This window comes from Meleagris gallopavo, chromosome Z, assembly GCF_000146605.3.
Source record: "Meleagris gallopavo isolate NT-WF06-2002-E0010 breed Aviagen turkey brand Nicholas breeding stock chromosome Z, Turkey_5.1, whole genome shotgun sequence".
NCBI lineage: Eukaryota > Metazoa > Chordata > Aves > Galliformes > Phasianidae > Meleagris > Meleagris gallopavo.
The window spans coordinates 11707306-11724149 of record NC_015041.2 but is presented as its reverse complement, the minus strand read 5'-3'; the positions used below and the strand labels follow the sequence as shown (position 1 = coordinate 11724149).

The following is a 16844-nucleotide window of genomic DNA, read 5'->3' as shown; positions in this document are numbered from 1 at the left end:
CCCTCTCCAACAGCTCTCTGTCTTTCTTGTACGTGGGGGCTCAAGATCTGGACACAGTAGTCCAGAGTGGGGCCTCACAAGAGCAGAGTAGAGGGGGACAATCACCTCCCTGTCCCTGCTGGCCACCCCTCTTCTGATGGAGCCCAGGATACCATTTGCTTTCTGAGCTGCAAGAGCACACTGCTGGCTCACGGTAAGCTTTTCATCCATCAAGACCCCCAGGTCCTTCTCTGCAGGGCTGCTCTCAAGGACTGCTCCTTCCAGTCTGTATGGATGCCTGGGATTCCTCTGGCCCAACTGCAAAACCTTGCACTTTGCTGTGTTGAATCTTAGGTTCACCTGGCCCACCTTTCAAGCCTGTTGAGGTCCCTCTGAATGGCATCCCTTCCTTCCACCGCATCAACCATACCACTTCGGTCACAAATAAAGACATTGAACAGGACAAGCCCCAGTAGCAACCCCTGGGGAACAACTCCTTGTGTTGCCTGGGGTTGAAAATGTTTCACTGTTTCACTGAAGCAAGCATCAAAAACATCCTCCTGCTTGCGAAACTGTGATAGAGGAACTCTCATCCTCTGCTCTTGAGTGCTGTAACTTGAGATCCAGAGTCATTGGCTCTTTCTGGTAGTCATAGGTCTGACAAGCACGGCTAGAGCCAGGCTTGCTGAAGTGGGAAACCTGTGATTTCCTGATCTTCTTTAGAGGTTGCTCAGAGCTGCTGAGAGATTTGGGCAATGTAATGTACCCTGATATTCCCCTCCCATCTTCCTCATCTTGAACAGACATCAGGAAGCCCCCACCAATGCATCTCAAACCACAGAAGGTTGGCACAATTTCTGAAAGAATGTTAAGGGTTCTGCATCACTAAAAATAGATATACCCTCAGCTCCACTGCTTTTGCACTCATTCTGTGATCAAGTCCAGCTCAACAGGCATTTATAACCGGGACCAAAGATCCTGCCTTGCAGTGCATTCTTCTTCTAGAGAAGCCTGCTGTATCCCATACAATTTCACAAGTCTCTTGTGTAGTTGAGAATATCTCCATGGCAGCAGCCTCACACAGCCTTCTTTAGGAAATTGATACATCACTAAGCAGAATAGGAATTATTTTTTTCTGAGCTTACACTCATTTCTTCCAAGGGTAACTTTACAATATCTTAGTATATTTTTTTCTATCCTCCTCATAAGTTTCCCTTATGATGCTATTGTTGTCTTTGAAGGCCTTTGTCTGATGTTCTGAAATCCCTTCAGGTTCCATATTGGAGTCAGCAGAACGGTCAGTCTCACTAGTCAAAGGTGGCAGATCAGAGTACGCTGCTGCTCTGGCCTGGGAGAAAAAGGGGGCTTTTCCGGGGAACACAATCTTTACAAACTGGCTGGAATCGACCAAGGACAATCCTGTGGTAATTGACTTTGAGGTAAGAGAAGGTTAAGAAAAATATTGATTAATGCCCAACAGCTAGCAGCTATGCATTCCTGCCCTTTAAATCCAGATGATGTTGAATGTGAGGTGAATTACGTGTGCACACACATCTGGGAAAGATATAAAGAAAATTACGTGCCTTTCCTGGTTGGATCTACACTGCAAAGTATGGCACACAGTTAAACCGAAGGTAAGTGCTAACTGAATGGCTGTTTTCCAGGTGTCGTCCATTGTGGATCTGGTGAAGAACATGCCTTGTGCCGTGACCAGGCGACGCAACCTCAGAAGGGCTTTGGAGGAATATGCAGGCAGGTTTGACCCATGTCAGTGTGCCCCGTGCCCCAACAATGGCAGGCCTGTGCTTTCTGGGACAGAGTGCCTCTGCTTGTGCCAGGCTGGCACCTACGGTACAAACTGTGAGATCCGAGCTCCAGGTTATGAGTCAGGTGAGTGTGATACGGATACTGCCATGGTGTAAATGGGGTTCTCCTGTTATAAAGCCCATAGTAGGCTGTGGTCAGGAATTCCTGTGATACAGGAGAACTGAGAAGGTAATCGTTCCCTTCTTAGACTGTTTGAAAATCAAATTTGCTGTATTTTCTAGAGAACAAAACTCTGCAATTTCTGTGAAAAATAAAAAAATGAATGATTTTATAAATTCATTTATGAGTGTATAAACATAAATATTTTTATTTTATATAAAAATGCATTTATTAGCACAAGAAATGTATCACTTTATGCATAAATTAATAAATGTAATATATACATGTTTCATGCAGCTCATAGAATCATAGAACCATAGAATGGCCTGGGTTGAAAACGATGGTCATCGAGTTTCAACCTACCTGCTGTGAGCAGGGTCACCAAGCACTAGACCAGACTGCTCAGAGCCACGTCCAACCTGGCCTTCCACTCTTCTTTCCAGTGTCTATCAAAAAGTAATTTTCAGCACAGTGGTATTTAGTCCTACCTTAAGAACAACTGAAAAGCTCTTGCTAACTGGGCTGTGGCCACTGCAGAAATATTGAAGATTTAGTCCAGATACAGCCTGTCCTGCCCCTCGCTGGGCTGTTTTTTTCAGACATCTTTCAAAGTGCTCAGACTCCCTAGGCAGGAAAATTTATTTCTGCAAGAATGTTATCTGTTGGACAACTAAACACAAGATAGCTGGGATTTATCAAGATATTAGGATAAGCAGTAGATTGTATGCTTTCCCACTAAGACCTCAGGAAGTCTTGGCCAGAGAAGCATCAGCCATGTGGGGAAGGGCTGTTCAAAGCTGAACTCTGGGCCAGGTCCTCAATGTGTTAAACTTTTACATTCTTACCAATTATTTTTTTAAAAAAAGAAAACAAAACAAAACCTTGTGATATTATAAATTCGCATCATAACTTTTACCTAAAAATCCTGTCAATTTAGTCATAGATAAATATGACGTAATCTTCCCTTCCAAAATTCATGCAACTTCCTACCCCACTGTGGTGATCAGAAGGTATTAAAATAAAGGGGCAACTACTAATAGAAAATAATACAGATAAGCATAGCATTTAAAAGAAATTAAAAGACATGGTAAAAAAAATCCCTAAGCTACATTAATGAGATAGTATGAAATAAGTTGTTTAGCAAAAAGGACGAAATTAGGACCAAAGATAATTGATGCAAAAACTAAGAAATCCATTCCTTAGTTTCCCTATGGCCTATTTTGCTTAAGATAAAATATCTAATGGATATAAGAGTTGTTAATTATAGTGTAGAAGGAAAAATCTATTTGAAATGTCTTAAGGATAGGGAACAAAGTCATAATTCTGAAAAAAAATTAAGAATAATTTGACACAAAAGAAGTTTTTTCAAAAGAATTTGGCATTCATGTAGAAAATAGAAGAGACATAGTGTATTATTATGTTGGTTTTGCTAAAAGAAAAAATATCTCAACAACTATGTGCTTCAAAAAGAAACAATATAAGATATGCAAATAAAGATATGGATGTGGATAATGTACCTCATGAAGAACAGAAATGGTGTGTAAATAATAATTCTTATACAATGCTTTGTGGTGGCATAGGCAAATAGCCTGGTGGGTGAGAAAAGACAGTGATATTTTAATTCAGTTTGTGTGGGAAGTAGATTTGGTGTTTAGACTTAGTTTTAGAGTTCATATTTTATTTGATAGCTTATCCTTTCATGAGTTATCTGAGAAGGTTGTCAATACCATGAAAATGCAAACATCTGTGTGTGAAGTAGAATATATACTGCTTCTGGATTTAAATGTGACTTGCAAACAAAACTGGAAAGAAAGGCCTTTCCTGAAGCTATCTGAAATTTGCCTGACTATCTCTTTGGGAAACCTCACAATCTACTCTGTTAACAGTAACAATTTTAAATCCTCTGAAAATGGCTCTGAAAATTTACCATCATCTCTCTCATATGTTGACTGAGAAGTTCTATATCTGATATTTGTCGAAAAAATCGGGCTTTCTTTTATTTCTTGCAGTTGCTGTAGATGGTCGCTGGGGTTGCTGGTCTGAATGGAGCTCATGTGATGCTTCTTTCAAGAGAAGAAGGACCCGGGAGTGTAACAATCCATCCCCAATGAATGGTGGAAAACCTTGCAAGGGTGAACGGGAAGAAGAGGAGGACTGTTATGTCTCTGTGTTCACGGACAAGTAAGAAGATGGTTGATCAAAAGACTCTTCAGTCATAAGGCAGAGTTACAGAGCCCTCCAGAGTGGCTTTGTGACCAAGGAGAAATGACAGACAGCTCCCCTTTCTGAACTTACGTGGTATGGGCTGAGAAAAGGAAATATTTGAAAATTTTTGTAACTTGCGTCAAGTTGAGATTTGCTCATTGTTCATTCCTAGAAAATGGCTGATTAATTACATCCTAAAGTATGTCTGTAGATCTCTTAAACTTTTTTATGGCTTCCTGGCCAGAGCTATGGAGAAGTCATCTTCTTACACTCACAGGAGCTGGCAGTTTCTTTATTTTTTAGTACAACATCCTCTTAAAGGTTTAAGTTTGTGCTCAATGCCTTGGAGATAATTCCTCTGAAATTAACAAGCCTTTCATATTCCTGCTTTGATTACATCTAATATACAAGTTTTGCATGGTTTCATCTTGAAATCATAATTCCAGCCCCAAAAGAGACTCAGTTTCTTGCATCTTTAACAATATGATTTTGAACAGGTTCAACTTTTCTGCTGAGAATTACGTGCAGGAACAGATGAGCCAGTATTTTCATTGTCCTTGCTGTAATGACAGCAGAGAAGATTTTGGAGCTGATAGGAGAGAGAGGATGAAAAGCAATGGACCATGTGGTTCTTTGTTACTTACCTCAGAGACTAGGCTTTACAGCTGCACACTGATAGAAACAAGCCTCCTATAACCATTGACTGATAAGAATGACTGGGTTATGACCATATAAACATTTTAAGGGGGTATTTCAAGTGTTCACACTAGACATGGCAAAAACCTACTGTATCACAACATTAGTACTCATAAACCTAACCAAACTGCCTTCTTAACACTTTTTTTTTTTTTTTTTTTTTGAGGAGGAAAATACTCCAAGCATACCTGACCAAAACTTTTGACATTATGCCATTGTTTTTTGACAGCTGCTTAAGATGAATCCTTACCATCAATTTTTACTTTTCAGAGCTCCTTGTATTAATGATGATGAAGCAAAAAGAGAGGTGGATATTGTGATTGGTGAGCTTGAGACTGGATGCTCCAGGCCAGACCCACCAGAAAATGGGTTTATAAGGGTGAGCATGAAAAATGATTGAGACGGAAGGAAAACATACTAGTACAGTCTCTTTGCTAGATTGATACCCAAGCTAGTAAGTGTGCTAGTGAGAATGTTGCTGTATATAGCATGCTGTGGGACTCCAGTTCACCAGCATCCATGAGCAAGTGAATCAAAGGCAAAGTGAAACTCATCCAAAACTGGTCATTGAATATTTTGTAACCATGGCTTTATTTAGTGCAGCTGGACAAATATTCTGTAGGAGACTGGATGACTCTTGTTTTAGAGAAGAAAAAGCACTTTGCAGGACTTTAAGCACTGATTTATTTGACAATGTCTATTTTCATTCAAGATTTTTTATAGTCTTTTTATTTTTGGGGGCTTTATTTTGGCAGAATGAAAAGAACCAGTATGCAGTGGGAGAAGAAGCTGAAGTTGCCTGTGTGAGCGGTCATGTCCTCAGTGGCTATCAGTTCCTTCGATGTTTGCCTGATCAAACTTGGACACAACAACCTATTGAATGCCAACGTAAGAAAAAAATAGTTTTGCTCAGAAACAAAACAAATCATGGAAAAATACACAAAATAGACTATAAAAAGGTTTTAACAAAAGAATCTGTAATGATATCTGAAAAGACAGCATTTTAATAAGGTACTTAAAGCATTCACACTAGGCATGGCAAAAACCTACTGAGTCATTACATTGTTCCTCTTTGAACTTCAAAGTGCTGCTGCTGTGTGCTTTGTAAGAATATTGCAATGTTAAATGTTTTAGAAAACACTCAGTTTTATGAGGTCTTTCTCTCTTCTAGTTTTAAATATCTCTGAGAGAAGTACTCATCTCTTATACTCAGATTTATAATAATAATCTTTAAGTTTGACGATTAAGCTGAACAAAGTGCTCTTGGAGGAATCTGACTACCATTTTTTATGTTAAATTAATTATATCTCTAAAATCCCCACAAGAAATGAATGCCACAAACTACTTATGGACAAGGCTGTTCAACAGCTATAGATGAGATCTGGCTTGGTCTTGCTAACAGGAGAGTTTCCAATAACTTGTTAAAACTCAGTGTAATTTTATTGACTTACTATTCATTCTATAAAAAAAATGTCCTATTATACTCCCAAGTTCTTTAATGCCGTTGACTTTAATTGTTTTGTCAATAGCTTCATTTACAAAAGCAAGAATAAAATATTCTGTAAATACCATTCATATTTTAACAAACTGAAATTAAATTACTCTTACTAGCATGCATTAGCAATGGATTGTAGTTATTTAGTTATTGATCAAAAATTACTTTTAAAAAAACATTGACATGCATTGAAAATATCTAGACTTAATTATGACAAATATTATTTTTGAACGTCAATCAAGTGTTTGGTGTTATTGTATGTGCCTTAACGACTCTTCACCTGAAGCATTATGTCTTGCTATAAATATCCCTACACCATGAAAACAGCTAGAATTATATTCTTTCCTTTTTTTAATACAGCCTCATTATGCCTGAGGCCACCAACATCTGACAGTGTTGAAATTTCCCCATTTAAACAACACTACAACATTGGTGAAACTGTGAAGCTAAGCTGTCGAGCTGGGTTTGTAGTCACTGGTCAAACACAATATACTTGTGGAAAAGACCTGTCCTGGTTTCCTTCTATTCTGAGGTCTATTACATGTGAAAAAGGTTAGTAACTCTGCAGGTGCATTACTATTCCTGTAGTCCTGGTTATCCTCAGCATGGTTTTAGTACAACTAGACAGAGCTAGAAAGTGGATTACTAGTTTTCAGATGCATAACAACTGTTCATTAAATTATTGAAATAATGTTCATTATCAGAATTTTGAGTGCAACATTCTGCACATTTTGATCATGAAATTGCAATACTGAAACTGTAATCTCGGGGAGGAGAAAGCTGTATTAACAATGCTTCATGAAAATGTAGCAGGAGAATTCATTCTTTTGAAACTTCATATGCAAGTTTTTCCAGTGATTCTTGCAAAGACCTACCCATACTTGTGGAAAACCAGTCATTGCACCTGATGAAGAGGTGCAGGACAAACGGAAATAAATACAAGCTAGCCCTGGCAGTAGAAATCTAAGTAATTTCTGCTAATTTTGTTTCCAGTTACTAGAACTCTCACTCTTGTTTCAGATGAGCAAACTAAAATTAGAGGATTTTGCAATCTAGGACAAAAACAGGTTGGGTCTGAGTGTGTTTGTATGAATCCAGAAGAGGACTGTGGGTAAGTTAAAGTACCATTCGCAAAAGAAAATTCACAGTTTCCCCAATGGCAGATGGAGAGTCCATTATGAAGACAAAATAAAGAGTAACAAAAGACAACAATCTGAGGATTCCTGGTCTCTAATTAACCTGTTATGCCCCTGCATCCAAATTTTAGATTTCATAGACTCTTTACAGTCCATGAAATGAAATGAAAATTAATTATGGCACACCACACTCTATCCTTCTAATCTTGTGCCATTGTCATCTGCTACTGGACATCTTGACTCCTGACTCTTCTTCCTTCCTTTTCCCTTCAACTTCTACACTTTCATAGTAATCTCCTTACAATACTACTTGTACTCGACATCCACTTTTTTCAGGTGAACATGGTGCAAAGTACACTATATATTTCAATATTGAGAGCATAAGAAAATATGTAAGACTTGGACTTACTGTCTCTTAGCAGAACACGACCTGCACAGACCTTCGAACCTTCAAGTGAATAGAGGATTATCCCAGAGAATTTTTAGTAAATGGCTGGCCAGGGTAGAGGTGTGGTGTAGGGCTGAAGATGAGAAAGATGAATGTGGCTTGAGTATGAGCCAGGTCAACACAGGGTCATTGGAAGTGCCCTGTGCCTTGTGGAGATAACAGTACCTCCTGTTTCCTTGTCCAAGCACATCCTTGGCTTTGTATCTCGTGTCTGGGACCAAAGCTTCCTCAGCTCACAGCACTATGCTGTACTAGGGCCTTCTCAAGGACCAGATGCTGCAATAGCTATGACAGCCTTAGGTCTTTAGACAGATATCTAGCCTGTCATGGATTTGCTGTTTTTCATTTTATGTTGTTGGAGTTTTTAAAGTATGGACTTGCATCACAGTCTGTTAAAATAATTATTCTCTTTCCTTGGGGCAGCCACTACTCAGAAGACATCTGTGTGCTCCATGCTCTTTCCGAACAGCATGTGACGAAGCCCAGCTGTCAGTTTTCAGCTGAAAAGTGCCTTGGAGAGCAGTCATTTCACTTCTTGCATGCTGGCTCTTGCCACAGTAGTTCCAGCTTACACTGGGCTATTGAAAGGGCAAAGCTCTCTGCAAAAAGCTTGAAGAAAGTGCCGTGTGGCTATGACACCTGCTATGACTGGGAGGAATGTCCAGGTATGGCTTTTTTATCTCTGTCCACAGGCACTGAAATTAAAATGTGCTAGCTCTTTCACTGTGTAAGAATGGGATTTACAGGCATTGTGGTCCACTTCAGCAAGTTACAGTCAGAGGAATGTGGAAGCGGGGTCAGTGCTGCGTCCCTGCTAACATGTGTTACACTCAGATATGTGTCTTCTCCCCTAGGCAAAAGTGGCCTAGGGGAGTCCATTAGTAAGGGACAAAAGAAATTTGAAGATTAAGGGAACTGTCTGGGGAGAATTAATATTTGTATCTTTAATTACAGAGACGCAGCCAGAAATGTTATCACCAATTCCCTGTAAATCTACTGTAACCACCTGCTTGTACTTCAGGAGTAAATCTGGGACACACCTTCTATAGCATATAATTAAATTATGAAACTAATCATAAAACTACTTAGCAAGACAGGGGCCATCAGTCTTAATGGCATTTTGATGGTAAAATGTGCAAATACCTCTATGTGAAAGCTGTGTTTATTAAGAGTTTTAATGAACTAGCTAAACTGTATGGTGCAATCCCTAAGAGGATTATTTTATAAACACTGGTGTGCAACTTGGCTATTTACTTTGTAACTCTGTGATAACAGCAGTAGGATTTCCTGTAAATGTTTGAGGTATTGGCTTGCTCCATGCACATCATACGCCTGCCAGGAGAAGGCTGAGTGGCAGCCACACTCATTGCCCCGCTTGCTTCCAGAGACAAATATGATCCAATCACACTTCATCTGCTTGCGGGGGGGAAAAAAAAAAAAAAAAGAAACAGCAGTGTGAAGCAATCTTAAAACCTCTGCTTTGCAAGATGATTTATACAGCACAGGATTTGAAGGATGTGGCTTAAAGCTACTGCATGAGGTATTGCTTCAAGTGGGGCTGAAGCACTGACCAGGATCAGGTGTGCCCTTCACGGGGCACAGCAGGGTGGGCTCCTCTGTAGGTGACCATAATTTCAAAAAACATTTAACTTATTTATTCCAGAGCCCCTAAGAAGCCTAGTTCTGTTCCCACCATGAAACTGGATTAAGTCTGGATTCAGTGCCATCATCTCAGTGTTTTTATCTCAGAGACCCACAGAGGAGCCCTGTTCAGTGAGCAAGAGTCATGGGGAGAAAAAGACATTAAATTTTCATTGTGGTACTCAAGAGGTTTTAACTGGAAGAAATTCCTCACCAGCTCCTCAAAAATATTCTTGCCTATTACTATGCACAATTAGGAAATAGAAGTTAATTAGTAGTTGTGTCCATGATTGCATCAACATAGAGGCAGAAGATACAGCAGTACCATGCAAAAGAAGCTAAACTGAGTAAAATGCATGTTTTTTCATTTGTTTTAAGAAAGAGGAGGCAGGAATTTAGTTTCCTGCCCAGGGAATTTCTGGGAAAGAATATAAAGAGTCAGAATCTGATTAGATCAGAAATAGGTAATGAAATAACTGGCAGGACTGAGTTTTACCACAGGCCAGCAGCAGGTAGTTTAGCATTCATAAAGGGAGCTGTAATGAAATAGGAGCTGGCACAATACGGACCTGAAGACTCCATTTCACAGCGACATTGTGTGCAAAGCCAGTTGCGAACAGAAAGTCAACTTAATATATTTTTGTTTAGAAGAAAGGTCAAGGTAAACTAGTTGATAAAAATAGTTAGATACTTCATTTCTGCTCCTGTAGTCGTTGCTGCAAAAACTGATACTTAGAGCTCCTACTGTCTCTGCTTCCCAATGTCCTGCTACCTAGTGCATGCACTAAGCTTTTGGACTGCAAGGTATCATATACCTTAGGTATAATGTAAGGTATCGTGAACCTGCAGTAGCGTTTTTCCCTGTTGCCTTTGAAAGATTGTCAAACTATAAAATGATAACAAATTTTTAGTCATAAAATTTGCAGCTAAAATTCCACATTCATTGCCAGAATCACAGACGCAGTGCTCCTGCCTAATGCCTTACCAGTGCCCCAGAGAAGAGAGCCAGCTTCACTGCATCCGAATGGAGTCAACAGGGAGAAGGAAGACAGTCAGTCACTGTGTGCTGGCAGCCATGAAGTGTGCTGGCATCAGACTGGAGGTGCTGGAGGAGGGGAGCTGCCTGGGGTAAATCAGTGGCTCTCCCAGTGGCCACCACTGTCATCCCACCACAATGGGGTAAACCACCATAGGGAAAACTCAACTGGTTATAAAAGGACGAATGAACTCAAAAAGGATGCAATAATAATAATAATTTTAAAAATGAGCTAATTTAATGGAAGAAGAGTGGTAGTGGGATTTTTATTTCAGTTTGAAAATCACTTGATGGAAGAATATGAGGACTGCTATTGTTGTCAATAATTCTGCATGGACAGAGGGAGAGAAGGGAGAAAATAGGAAAAGAGAAAGGAGAGCTCTGCTTCTGGTCCCTCTGGTGTTGGACAAGATTCTTCCTTTCTTCAGCCATTTGTTGGTCTCTCTCTTCTCTGGTAACTGGTCTGCACCCTGATTGTCTTATTGGCTGAGAGCCCACTGGGCAGACTGGATTTCAACATAGAATCATAGAATTAATCATAGAATGGTTTGGTTTGGAAGGGACCTTTAAGAATAACTACTTCCAAACCCTTGCTATAGGCAAGGACACCTCCCTCTAGACCAATTTGCTCACAGCCCTATCCGGTCTTGAATGCTTCCAAGGAAGGAGCATCCACAACCTCACTGGGTGACCTGTTCCAGTGTCTCATCATCATCATAGTAAAGAATATCTTCCTAATATCTAGTCTAAATCTACTCTCTCCCAGTTTAAAACCATTTCTCCTCATCCTGTTGCTATCTGCCTTTATAAAAAGTCCCTCCACAGCTTTACTGTAGGCCTCCTTCTGGTACTGGAAGGCCACTATAAGGTCTCCTTGGAGCCTTCACTTCTCCAGGCTGAAGAGCCCCAAGGCTCCCTGCCTGTCCTCTTAGAGGGGGTGCTCTTGGCCCTCCTCTGGACCTGCTCCAACAGCTCCATGTCCTTCTTACATTGAGGGGAATATCGTTTCATATTTCTTCTGACATAGAGTTACAAAGGAGTCTACTCCTATAGGCGCTCACTATGCAAATTCAGGGAGCAATACAAAATACTGAAAATCACAAATACATAGTGATTCAGTGAAGCTTTCAAAACCATGAGTTTTTTTACTCAGTGTAACTGAAGGGAGGAAAAGTCTGCTTTCTGGTTTTGTTTGTTGGTTTTGATCCTCAGGCTCAGGATTTTACAAGCTGGAGGATTAGAAACTTGCCTTCCAAGTAGGGGAAAGTTGACAGTTTCTTTCCTCCACTAGCAGTGAGATGAACAATGAAAATCAGGGGACAGCAGGGGAGAGGCGTCCAAAAAAAGTGTCCATCTGTGAATGACGTGTCCAATGTATAAATGTCACAGCTGGCCAGAGGATGGGTAGAATCATGTGGTAGCAGGGTGAGGGCTGTACATGAAATGATTGTTTCTCCTCCAAGAGGTCACATACCCACACATTTGGGATGCTGCCTATTTCCATAAATCAACAGCAGTTACTATCAACTGGATGGAGCTCAAGGAAAAGAAACAATGAATTGTTCAGCTAAATACAATAAAACATTACATTTTCTTGATTAAAATGTAGTCAAAATGATTTTAATTAAAAAATAGTTTTGCCCTTGTACTTCTGTTTTTCTTTTGTCCAACCGAAGGTTTATACTGATATGCTGGCAATGGTGTGGCGGAGTGTTGCAAATTTCATTGTCCCTGGTTTCTGTTTTTCACCCTTATTTCTTACTGCTGTTCAGATTTTGTATGAGAGTAATCACTCAGAATGGTGTGTGTGCCTTCCTCACCCTCAACAAGCACTGAAGATTTCTTGCTTCTGGCCCTCCAACCTCAATACTGGCTTTTCATTATCAGATTCGGATTCCAGCATGACTGTCTGGCAGTGTTCGTTGTGATGGGAGGAATTTTTTTTTCCTCAATGCTTTTCAACATAACAAATTGCAAGATTAAGTTATTTTCTGATAAACAGAAGGAAACCATACCTGACTGCACCCATTTCTCTGACACCTGTAATCTGATAGCAAGCATTCGCATGGAGACTTGTGTTGTTCTCTCCTGGTGATGGGGACAACACCCATAGTTTCAGTTTTACAGTTTAGCATTATGACAGAATGGAGACATCATGTGCTACTCAGTAGTAAGGTGGTGATTTAGCCATAACCTGAATCCAGAGGAAATTTTCAGTTTGCTGAAATTAGCGGGCGTTCTGCCGTTGGTTTCATTAGGATGAAGATGGCACTTGCAATGACTTAAAACTCATTGCTATGCTTTGCTATAAGGTCTGTAATCTTCACATTGAAGACTGCAGCTTTTGGATATTTCCTGTAACATTCATATTTTTCTTAGAGTAAGTTCTCTTCTACATTGATAACATATATTAGATAATGATAGAGATTTCCTGTACACTGGTGGCAAGAAATGTCCGCCCTTCTTTGCCACTGTAAGCTCCAAGTAACATTATCTAGTTTTGATGGATCACTGCCTTGGGTCATAAATTATAATTGGGAAAAATGAAGCAACACCTGAACTGAATCTGTCAGGGTAACTAGAGTCACAAGGAGCTTACCAGTTCTCAAGAACAGCTGCCTCAGTAATGCAGCTTCTCTACTGCACAGAAAAAAATATCATCTATTCATTCTTAATGTCAGAGCAGAGGCATTACTCAAAATGAATATAATGAGCATTTCCACCAATGCAAGAACTTCCACACAACATTCCATATTTAATTCTTCTCTACCACTGTATGTTGAGTGTATGTAGAATACACTTACCACGGCTCAACAGCTGAGGTTTGATTTGATGGCTGGACAATTAGCAGATGCTGTTCCAGGTTTTTGTAATGTAAAATTTGACTAAATAAAGAAAATAACTGAATATATATATTTAAGGTTTGCCCTTATGTATCTTCAGAAGGGGACAATTCAGAGTTTGCTTCAATGGAGTTAAAAATTGGGTGGGTACTGGCTTCAGAAGTAACTGGCAAACTTTTCACAGTGGGCCATTATATAATTATTTCAGTTACTATTTCTCCTTCAGTGAGCAAAAATGTCTTGTACTAAATATGCTGTCTTTACTTCAACTGTTATGTAGAGCTAAGTACCTCTTAAGAGTTGGTGCAAAATAAGACAGTCACTACTTAACACATACGTAAAATATACGTGTAGACAAAGTGAAGTGTTTGCAGAGAATGATAAAGAGGTAGCTTCAAGCTGCGCCAGGGGAGATTTAGACTGGACATTAGGAAATACTACTTGTCTGAAAGAGTGGTCAGGCACTGGAATGGGCTGCCCAGGGAGGTGGTGGAGTCACCGACCCTGGAGGTGTTCAAGGAACTTTTGGACTTTTGTTGAGGGATATGGTTTAGAACTATGGTGAGAACTATTGGTGATAGGTGAATTGTTGGACTGGATCATCTGGTAGGTCTTTTCCAACCTTGGTGTTTCTGTGATTCTGTGATTCTGTGATCTTTGGCTGCCAGTTTAGTCAAGGGACAGGAGTAACCACCCCCTGGAGGACGTGACTTCTGAAAAAAGGCCAGACGAATTAGTCCCCAAAGGTTTAATGTGAAGTGAGATGGAAGTGACTAGGCCACATGCAATGTATTTATGCTATCGATATCTAACGAATATCTATGAACATGAATACTTCTATTTTTAAAACTGTGTGTGTGTGTTTCTTATATCTATATTCTAATGTTTAATTTTCAGCACTGGGTGTTTGATCTTGGAGATCACAGCCATTTTTACTCACACTTTTCAGAAGGAAGTGCTTTGGTCTTGATCCAAAAAGTACATTGCTTTAGATGAAGCCTTTACTTTTTTCTGCTTAGAGGCCAGTTATGACCTAAGTTAATAGTCAAGAAGTCTTTAATGGGACACAAATGAGCTTTAAGGAAACCAAGAAATTATTGTAGAGAGGAAAACTGAGACTCCCATTTTGTTCTCAGAATTTGTTGCTCCCATAACCTTCAGGGTAGCAGAGCCTTTCGCCCATAATAATATATTACTTTTCAGAAAAATCAAGTACAAAAGCTATCATACACAAGTGATTGCTGGTAATGGGACATCAAGTAGGAATTTCAGGCCCCTAATAAACAGATTGGTCCCATCAGATGCTGTCTTCTAGACCTGATCAATATGACTTATGTGTTAAAAACTACTCAGGGAAAAAATCAAATTAATTGCAGTTTGCTCAACCCACTCACTGTTCATCTGTGCCTCAGAAAGTTCTTCTGATATGACACTGGAAAGTAGCCAAGCTATAGTTTCAGGTCATTAGTCCGCAGGGAGGTAATTGCAAATAACAGCAGAAATTACAGGAACTGTTCCTGGAAATCAGTTCAGCTGGAGAAAAATGAAAGGCACACCAAAATAAGCAATCATTTATTTAAATATGAACTTACTAAAAATATTTGATTTTTTTCCCAATTTTCACGATTAACATTTGTGATGCAATACAATCAGGATAATGGAGGTCATAACGTGTAAGTGGATTGGTGCCATTGGCACAGTCTGTTCAGACATGAACGACTGAATGTGCCACCAGCCACCTTCCTCTAGGAGAATGACTGACCTCATCAGAGTCCATTAATGCCCCCCACCTACAAGAGCAGCTATGGATAAGGTTTGTTGCATCCCTTCTACTGCTGTCTTTCACAGAATCACAGAATCACAGAATGGCCAGGGTTGGAAGGGACCTCAAGCATCATCAAGCTCCAACAGTTCCACTACAGGCAGGGCCACCAACCTCCACATTTAGTAGTAGACCAGGCTTCCCAGGGCCCCATCCAATCTCGCCTTGAACACATTCAGGGACGGGGCATCCACAACCTCTCTGAGCAGCCTGTTCCAGCACTCACCACTCTCTCTGTAAAGAACTTCCCCCTGACATCCAACCTAAATCTTCCCTCCCTCAACTTAAAAACCACTTCCCCATGTCCTGCTGTTATCTACCCTTTCAAAGAGTTGATTCCTCTCCTGTTTGTAGGCTCCCTTCAGGTATTGAAAGGCTGCAATGAGGTCACTCCGCAGCCTTCTTTTCTCCAGGCTGAACAAGCCCAGCTCCCTCAGCCTGTCTTTGGAGGGGAGGTGCTCCAGTCCCCTGATTATCTTTGTGGATCTCCTCTGGACCCTCTCCAACAGCTCTCTGTCTTTCTTGTACTGGGGGCTCAAGATCTGGACACAGTAGTCCAGATGGGGCCTCACAAGAGCAGAGTAGAGGGGGACAATCACCTCCCTGTCCCTGCTGGCCACCCCTCTTCTGATGGAGCCCAGGATACCATTTTGCTTTCTGAGCTGCAAGAGCACACTGCTGGCTCACGGTAAGCTTTTCATCCATCAAGACCCCCAGGTCCTTCTCTGCAGGGCTGCTCTCAAGGACTGCTCCTTCCAGTCTGTATGGATGCCTGGGATTCCTCTGGCCCAACTGCAAAACCTTGCACTTTGCTGTGTTGAACCTCATTAGGTTCACCTGGCCCACCTTTCTAGCCTGTAGAGATCCCTCTGAATGGCATCCCTTCCTTCCACCGTGCCAGCCACACCACTCAGCTTAGTGTCATCAGCAAACTTGCTGAGAGTGCACTCAATTTCGTCATCGATGTCATTGATAAAGATGTTAAAGAGCACCGGTCCCAAGACAGACCCCTGAGGAATGCCACTCATTACCAGCCTCCACCTGGACATAGAGCCATTGATGACCACCCCTGTCTGTGGCCTTGCAACCAATTTCTTATCCATCAAATGGTCCACCCATCAAATCCATATCCTCCAATTTGGAGATAAGGATGTGGTGAGGGACTATGTTGAAGGCCTTGCTCAAGTCCAGGGAAATGACATCGGTCGCCTTTCCCTTGTCCATCAATGCTGTCACTCCATCATAGAAGGCCACCAGATTGGTTAAGCATGACCTTCCCCTGGTGAAGCCGTGCTGGCCTTCACTTGCACTTAAGGGATAACTGTATTTTGAAAAAAAACAAGTTGGATCCCACTGTATCTGCACAACTACAGCTGAAGACTTGGGATAAGAGCAGAAGGGGAAATTGAGGTGCTCCCATTCCCTGAGATTATTACTGCACTAGGTTGAAGGAAAAAAAAAAAAAAAAGCCCTGAAACTAACTGCTGGTCCAAAATAAAATGTTCATTAAAATGTTCATTAGATGTGAACCACACTTGCAGGCAGTGGTACATTATTTCTGAACCAAATGTGTGCCAGTCAATGCTAGACTGCATTACTGAAAATTAACCAGAATGA

The 16844-nt window shown here is 40.7% G+C and overlaps 1 protein-coding gene across 1 annotated transcript; it reads left to right on the top strand.

Moving 5' to 3' along the window:
• Positions 1-1241: 1241 nt before the first annotated feature.
• On the top strand, positions 1242-11284 carry C6 (complement C6; the record flags this gene model as incomplete). Its single annotated transcript, XM_010725368.3, has 9 exons — positions 1242-1418; positions 1644-1869; positions 3915-4086; positions 5077-5185; positions 5562-5694; positions 6662-6853; positions 7322-7412; positions 8309-8550; positions 10477-11284. Coding segments are annotated over 9 exons (1524 nt in total), but the record flags the coding sequence as incomplete, so codon positions are not given.
• Positions 11285-16844: the final 5560 nt, after the last annotated feature.